At 35.8% G+C, this 8,386-nt stretch overlaps 1 protein-coding gene across 2 annotated transcripts; it reads left to right on the forward strand.

Moving 5' to 3' along the window:
• Positions 1 to 774: 774 nt before the first annotated feature.
• LOC130851416 (serine protease inhibitor Kazal-type 6-like) lies at positions 775 to 6,407 on the forward strand. Of its 2 annotated transcripts, XR_009053191.1 has the most exons (6): positions 775 to 793; positions 1,390 to 1,460; positions 2,093 to 2,191; positions 3,042 to 3,079; positions 4,052 to 4,178; positions 5,125 to 6,407. XR_009053191.1 is itself a non-coding variant. In XM_057731713.1 (4 exons), the coding sequence occupies exons 1-4, from the start codon at positions 2,068 to 2,070 to the stop codon at positions 5,168 to 5,170; spliced, it is 321 nt and encodes a 106-aa protein (XP_057587696.1). In that variant the 5' UTR covers positions 1,970 to 2,067; the 3' UTR covers positions 5,171 to 6,407. The 2 variants fall into 2 exon arrangements, 1 of the variants encoding a protein (XP_057587696.1); XM_057731713.1 differs by lacking the exons at positions 775 to 793; positions 1,390 to 1,460 and having other exon boundaries at positions 1,970 to 2,191; positions 4,052 to 4,164.
• The last annotated feature ends 1,979 nt before the right edge of the window (positions 6,408 to 8,386 follow it).

Consider the following 8,386-nt stretch of genomic DNA (forward strand, 5'->3'; position numbering starts at 1 on the left):
GCCAGTCTAGCCACAGCACTGACTCACTGGGGAAATGGGGCTGCCACAAGTATTCCAGGCCTCACCCATTCCTAGCCATTAGCATCTCCATCCTTAGACTGAGACCGACATAATAGATGTGCTTAACACAGAAAGAAATGCAGCTCTGTACAGAAGTTTCGTTGAAGTTCAGTGTATTTGTTAGAGTATAGGCTAAACTAATACAACAAACATAAAAGGGTACAGCACCCTCATTTACAATTTTATTTGTTTCCATGTCATGTTTCCTAGGTAGATGGCTAGATCTGGGCTGCCATCCACAACTTAAGTCTTCCATTTTGGGGTAGATGACAGATGGTGGTCCATTCATCTTCATCTCTAAGGCAATAAGAATTATGCTTAACTGGAAGGCCAAAGGCTCATTTGAAATTTTTTTCTAACAAAGTATAAAATTAATATTTGAAAACAACATTATACCATAATTACTATGTCAGTTTCACAGTAATGACTCCATAAATATTTTTGGGAATGGACGTGTGATCATATATTGCCTATTTATTTAACATCTCAGGTGCCTATGCTTTATTTTATGTATTCATTAGAATGAAAATTTATTGAACATTTACTTGGCCTCTAATAGATTTGCTTTTGTAGGGAAAGAAAATTTGCCACCTTTAATGGATCTACTTGGCATGAGGATTATTTTTATTGTTTTTCAGGAACAAAAGTCTCAGAAGAACCTTTGACCTTCCCCCTAAATGCCTAAAAGAATGTAGATAGAGAACCTGTTCCAGGAAGGGAGCCACCACCAGAGGTACCTAGAGTATAATATAAACTGGATGTGGTAGAAAGGCAGGAACCTAGCAAATCCCTCTCTGTGTCTCATTGTCTCTGTGTGTGTCTGTGTATATATGTGTGTGTGTGTGTGTGTGTGTGTGTGTGTGTGTGTGTGTGTGTGTGTGTGTGTGTGTGTGTGTGTGTGTGTGTATCATTTTGCCTGTCTCTGAGATTTCTCATGTTTGGATTCCTCATAGTTAAATAATTAAACTTGATTTCCTCCTGTGAATGTCTCTTCTGTCAATTTAATTCTCAGACCAGCCAGAAGAACCTAGAAGGGTGGAGAAAAAAATTTCCTATTCTCCCCAGCACTTTACCAAGTTTTATTGTTTCTTTAATAGGTAGTTTGTATAAGAGATACTTTAGCAAACAGAGATTTTTCTTAAAAGTTCTAAGGGTTTAGACTCTTTTTGAATTAACATTTCCAAACTTTCTTCTTTTTCCTGCTTGATTCTCTTGTTCTTTTCCAACTCACCTGCTTAGAAAAGTTTTCACATTTCTTCCTCTTCTTCTCATAAAATCTGTAACTGCAGGTATTTCCTTCTTTCCTCCTCATACTTCTGGGTTCATCAGATCAAACTGTCCCAAGCCTCCTGCTGAGGGAACATGTATTGCAAGATATCTGAGGCATCTCTCCTGACCTAGTGAGTACCCCCCCAGGCAAGACACAGAATATCTCTGTGTCTTATCTGCCCTGAGCTTTCTGTATTACCCCATCAATCTCCTCAGTCACACGTCAGTATGAGTAAGTTAACTGGATGGAGATGGATGGTCTGGAAGGAAAGGTGAATAAGATAGCCACTGTTGCTTCACTTGTGATTCTCTCTCCTTCAGGCAGGTCAAGTGGGGAACCTAGGGAGGTAGTCCTGGTATGTAACATTGCTGTGAGTAATGCTCCAGATATATCATTCCAGAAATAACTATTCCTATTTGTCAGAAGAAAACATGGGCATTCAAATGTTCGTGTTTACTCTAAGTGCAGCCAGGTTCCTCATGGGTTGACTCAGAGATTTGGGAGAATAATCAGCTTCTTCTCACATATTCACAGAGCACTTTTCATGGGTTTTCTTTCACACTTTAGGGCAGTCTTCTGATGACATGATGTTTCTTGCTGAATTGTAGCATTGGGGAAGCAACAGATGGGACAGTTCACCTTAACTTGGGATCTAGGGGGTTGGAGTAGTTCCTCTACAAGTAAGACACTGTCTAAGACTGTCTAGATTTTACTTGCCTATTCTTTGGAAATGGGCCATGTGTCTCTGTGTCATTGTTACAGACATCCTGAGGGATTTCTTTGGCAGATTCGATAAAATATCTCTCACCTCTTTATGGATCAAAGTGATTTTCATCATCTTGGTCTTTGCTTTTTATTCTGGTGAGTAAATTTTCCAATCTTGGGGAAAACACTTCATATATCCTAGAAATGCAGGAGGCTTTTTGCTATAACTTAGGAATAGAGTGGTGGTTTTATTGGGTTCATAGTTCTTACATTGGTAAAATGACACAGGGCTTACTATATATTCCTTTTAAATATATCATCATTGAATTGCTTCTTCTCATTTCCCACATTAGAGAAGTTAACACAGAGTGGTGCATTAGAATGGGCGGTAGACCATACCTCTTTAACTACAGTATTTTTCCTTTTGGGCCCAGATTCTCTGGTTGTAAATACAAAGTATGGGGAAAGAATGAGATCTGCTAGATCTGGTGTTCCTTGAAAATCTGATGCTTTAGTTATCAGCTCTGAGTCCCCGAAATTAAGGCCTTGTGTTCGGAAAGAACTCATTCACACCTCAGTTGACCAGTTATCTTCCTTAAGGCTCAAGGTAGCCCATAAAATTTGGGGAAAAAGGAGCTGTTAGGGATTGAATAAACCCCTGATATTGAATAAAATTTCTTCACATTTAAGTGACTTCACCCAAGGAATTGTCTTTCATCATGACGAAACATCTCTTTTACAAAGCTTTAAAAAATTGGTATCTTCAAGCATAATGTTAGGGGTTACTAAAAAATAATAAATAATACCATTTTTCACAGAGCTAGATTACTTTGGGTATTATTTTTTTCTAAGATTTGTATATATTTGAGAATTTATATTTTTGTTACTGCCACAAAATTCTTATTACCTCATTAGTTGTAGTTCCTTGAATAGGCCACTTACATAGATTTCTGCTGCCAACATGTGTGTGGGCTTCTTATCTTTTTAAACTGTTGTTTGGTTGCAGAAACTGCTCTTACAAAAACATCAAGTTACAAGCATTGGGTAAGTTACTACTGGTTTATTTGGAAGTTGAAAAGTAAAATTTTAACCATTTTTAAAATCACATCAACATTGATCAAGCAGAATGTACAAAACACTCATTCTTCAAAAAGTAAATGTGAATGTATTATTCTTCAAAAAGTAAAAATGTGTATGTATTATTATTACACCAAGGTTAAGAAATAGAATCTAGCAAGTAATACAAAACCATTTAGCAGGGTCTATACAAGGTGATAACGTATTTATCCTATTACCTTAAAATTCCATTCATGGGTAGTTACTTGCTCCACACAAAACTGAGAGATATAAAACTATGTTTAGAGTAGAATTATTCATCCTAACAAAATGAAAGGGGAAAAAAGCACCATCCCAATTACCTGTGAGTAGGAGAATAAATAGTAATGATTTCTATAAGACCAAATAGTGGAACATTACTTAAGGGTGAAAATAAATTACAGCTCTAAACATCAGTATAAATAAAGGTCACAAGGGAGTATAAAAAGAAAGGCAGGTAAGAGTACATATTGTGTCATTTATTTGTGAAAATTATGAAGATATCCAAAACTACGAAATATATAAACATACTGAACATGTGTATTGATATGTAGTGAAATTCTAGAGGGAGGTAGAAATTCAGTTTGGTGACTTCCTTGTGTGTGTGTGTCGGGGTGGGGGGCAGGAATAAGAAAAATATTTAAGAGGGGAAGACCATGGGTGGGGTGGGAAATTGGTTACGTTATAAAAATACATTCATCCAGTTGTATGGCCTTTTTGTTAATACACCATTTCTACAAAAATACTGACAATAGTTTCTTATTCAGTGAATGTGACTCTAGAAAGTTTTCTCTTTAAACCTAAACATAATATTGTATTTATCCTTTTTTGAATGTATGACATTTCATATTAAGATTTAAGAAGATTGAATTCAAATATTCATTGTCTAATAAATGTATATTATCTCTCTATATTTGACAGATAGAATGTGGTCCATACAGTGATGTGAAAACATGCATGAAAGAATATCATCCAGTCTGTGCAACCAATGGCCACACTTACTGCAATAAATGTTTTTTGTGTGGTGCACTCAAGTAAGAACACAGTGGTAAATATTAATTCTTCCAAAGTAATAAAAAAAATCATGAAATGATAAGAAAATCCATTTGCTGATAATGTAGGCACAACATACACAGAAAATAAAAGTAATCTTTCTCTAAAAGCTAAGGAAACACACTTCTGCCATGTCTTAAAGATCCTACTTCAGAAAGTAGTATTAAACTATCACTATAACCACGCTGGATGTTTTGCAAATGAATGAACTAGGTAACTTCAATTAATTGGTTATGAATCACAAATTCCCGACTACTAGCCAAGATGATGTGATTCCAAAGCTCTGATGCTCAACAGTAGATCTCATTGAAGCCATGAGAATCAGCCTTGTAGACGTCTAGCCATAGGGGGCATAATTGAGCAAGGAACAGACTAATGATTACACTCTGAAATCCATCACAGTGGGTCCATTAATGCTAGAAAGGGCCTCATGGGTTTGTCAGTTTTGTCTCCTGAAACCATGATGGCCTTTGAAACCTGAGAGTGCAGAGCAGTCTAGGACACCTTCCCCTAAACTCACTCTGCCCTCCACTCAGAAGGAGTTTGTGGTCTAAAGCTTTGCCAGCCTTTTCTGCAACACTCCCCCACTTTGTTTCACATGTGTTCCCTCTCATAAAATCTTTGCCCATTGACTTCCATAATTATGTCTGCCTCTTGGAAAATCTGGATTAACACAATGCTAATGCCTTCCTTTCTTAGACCTAATCTGAAGACTGTCAGGACTGAGCAAGTAGGAAGGATCAAACAGTCCCAGAGTAGGGAGAGGACATGTGTAAGGCAGGGAAGCAGGTGGTGTCCTGCTCCTTATGGAAGGAGAGCACAGCCTTTCTGTCATGTCCCATAATTCAGATCTCCTCATTTAGAAATATTCTGTGTACTGCCAGAGTTTAATTTAATGTGTTCTTTTAATTTTTTCACTTTCCCTCTTATCTTTTCTACAGAAAAAGCGGTGGCAAGTTTACTATTGCTCATTATGGTAAATGCTGACTTTCTCCTGAAGCTGCACATCCCTACGACTTTTACTGTGATCCCATTTTGCAGTGGATTTTATAAACAATTAGAGTTGCACAGTGCGTCTTCCATTCTTAGAAGACCAGGTGAACCCTGCAGAATGCAAGGTGGAATGTAGGACATTCCTAGTTCTTTCTAAGTTTAAGATCCTTTTGTTTCAGCATTTTTACTCTCTGTTCAATTCTTCAATGAGAGCTTGAAAAACTAGTATCTTAGTTATATGTTTGCTAATGTGAAACCTAATGTAATTTAAAACCCTAAATATTTTGCTCCATAAATTAAATAGTGTTATATTTTTTTAACATGCCCCTTGTTTATTTGGTTGGGTAGTAGGTTAAGACATAAACATATTTTTGATACCTATAGTCAAAAAGATATTTTCCAGAGATGACCAAATATTCAGTTACTTGGGTATTTATAAAAAGTACAGATGACTTGGATTCTCCCTGTCCTAAAGATTCAGAACCTCTACTAGAGGTTTCTGGGAAACTGACATCTAACAGGCACCCCAGGTTAATATTATGATCATGGACCTTAGGTAATACTGACTCTAAGATCTAGGATATGTGTATAGTTGAATGAATTTCAGAACCTATAGAAAGATAAGGTTTATGAGACTTGGGAAAAATATATCATATGTTTTTCATTCTTGGTCACATGTCAGTTGAGAGGTAAGTGGGTGCTCCTGGGATGGGAGGCAGCACAGCCTTTATTGACTTGGGACTTGCTTTATTAGGTCCAAATCAGATATTTCTCCATTAGCCTCCATTTCCAGCCACAAGAAGCAGGGTTTAGTTGTGTGCCCAAAGGATCATTCAAACCGTGAATGTAATGGCAGAAATGTAGGTTAACTGTTGAATGACAACTAGAAATCTATGACATATGCTATGCTAGGCATGCTGTTCTTATCGGTAGATACCTTTACATCCAAAGAGTAATCAGTGTGGGAGCTATTAAATCATTTAAAATCTCTAATATCCCTCTTAAGGAAAGTAACCACTAGAATGGTAATTTGTTGAGCAACAGTATAAAAATGCTTCCAGCCAGTTACACCACTTTTTCTTTGTAGAGGACTTGGTAAAAAAAGTTCTCGAGAGAACAAGTATATTCATTTATGTATTCTTTTTTTTTAATCCTACATAAATAAAGGTTTACTATGTGTCAGACCCTATGTAGATGCGAGAAATAAGATAATAAGCAAAAGCAGAGCTGATCATTGTTATCTAGGAATTTAAATGTATTGATTAAAGTTATTATCCACTAATGAATGGAAATCCTCCTTTTGGCATGACTGTTCTCAAAAGCTCTGTGAAACCGTTTTCCACCTTTTAACTCATTTCTTCTAATAATCACTTTAGGTAGATATCACCTCTATATTTTAGACATGAAAATGAGACACGAAATTTTACAATATTTTAAACCTGACATTTTGCTAATGAAAGAGAGTTTGAATACAAAACTTGAAACTTTATTCTTTTTAAAAACCAATTTATTTTTGTTTACACACCCAAAATTAATCAGTTTTAGACATGATATAATAATTTATACACACACACACACACACACACACAGAGAAGCAACCATCACCACAATTAAAGTTTAGAGTGTTTCCATCACTTCCAAATATATCCCTCTCATCCTTTGGAGGTCATGCCCTTTTCCTACCCACAACCCAAGGCAATGACATATTTACACTGTATTCCTCATTTTGTCTTTTCTAGGCATTCTATGTAAAGACAATGTAACAACACGTTTTTATATCTGCTTCTTTCACTTTACGTATTTTTGTGGTTCATTCACACTGTAGCATATATATCAGTAATTCATTACTTTTTAATGTTTAATAGTATTCTATTTTGTATTGATATACCATGTTTTATTTGTTCACTAGTTTATGGACACTGGAATTGATACCACTTTTTGGTTATTAAGAAAAATGGTGCTATGAACATTACTGTACAAGTCTTTTTTTCTTTTTTTCCCTTGGTTAAACACCTAAGAGTAGAATGGATGCTTCATATGGTAGGTCTCTCTTGCACTCTTCAAGAACCCATTACTGTATTTTTCAAAGAGCTGTACCTTCTTACATTCCCACCAGTAATGTATGAGGATTCCATTTCCTCCACATCCTCACCAACAATTGTTATTGCATATCTCTTTTGGCTCTTCCATTTTTATTGAGATATAATTGACATATACAGCACTGTACAAGTTTAAGGTGTACAGCATAATGATTTGACTTACATATATCATGAAATAATTACAGTAAGTTTAGTGAACATCTGTCATCCCATACAGATACAAAATTAGAGAAATAGAAGATCTTTTTCCTTGCGATGAGAATGCTTAGGATCTAGTCTCTTAACTTTCATATATAATGTTCAGTAGTGTTAATTATAGTTAACGTTGTTCATTACAACCCTGGTACTTATTTAGCTTATAACTGTAAGTTTTTACCTTTCAACTGCTTTCATACAATTCCATCTGTCCTCAGCCCCCATCTCTGGTAACCACAAATCTGCTCTTTCTCCATGAGTTTGTTTTTGAAGTATAATGGACCTACAACACCATGTTGGTTCCTGGTACACAATATAGTGATTCAATATTTCTATACATTTCAAAAGGATCACCATGATAAATCTAGTTGTCATCTGTCACTACACAAAGATATTCCACAATTATTGACTATATCCCCCACACTGTACATTTCATAGCTGTGATTCATTTATTTTATAACTGGAAGTTTGTACTGCTTAATCTCCCTCACCTATTTCTCTTCAGCCCTCAACCTTCTCCCCTCTGACAGCTGACAACTACCTGTTTGTTTTCTGTATCTGTGACTGTTTCTGTTTAGTTGTGTTTGTTTTCATTTGTTTTTGTTTTGTAGATTGCACATGTAAGTGAAATCAAATAGTATTTGTCTTTCTCTGACTTATTTCAATTAGCATAATACCCTCTAGGTTCATCCACATAGCCACAAACAGCAAGATTTCATTCTTTTTATGGCTAAGTATTATTCCATTGTGTGGTGCATGTATCACTATCACATCTTTATCCATTCACCTATTGATTGGGCACTTAAGTTGCTTGTGTATGTTGGTTACTGTAAATAATGCTGGAACAAATACAGGGGTGAATCTATATTTTCAACTTAAGAGTTTGGGGGTCTTTTGTTGTTGTTGTTTGGATAAA

This window comes from Hippopotamus amphibius, chromosome 1, assembly GCF_030028045.1.
Source record: "Hippopotamus amphibius kiboko isolate mHipAmp2 chromosome 1, mHipAmp2.hap2, whole genome shotgun sequence".
Lineage (NCBI taxonomy): Eukaryota > Metazoa > Chordata > Mammalia > Artiodactyla > Hippopotamidae > Hippopotamus > Hippopotamus amphibius.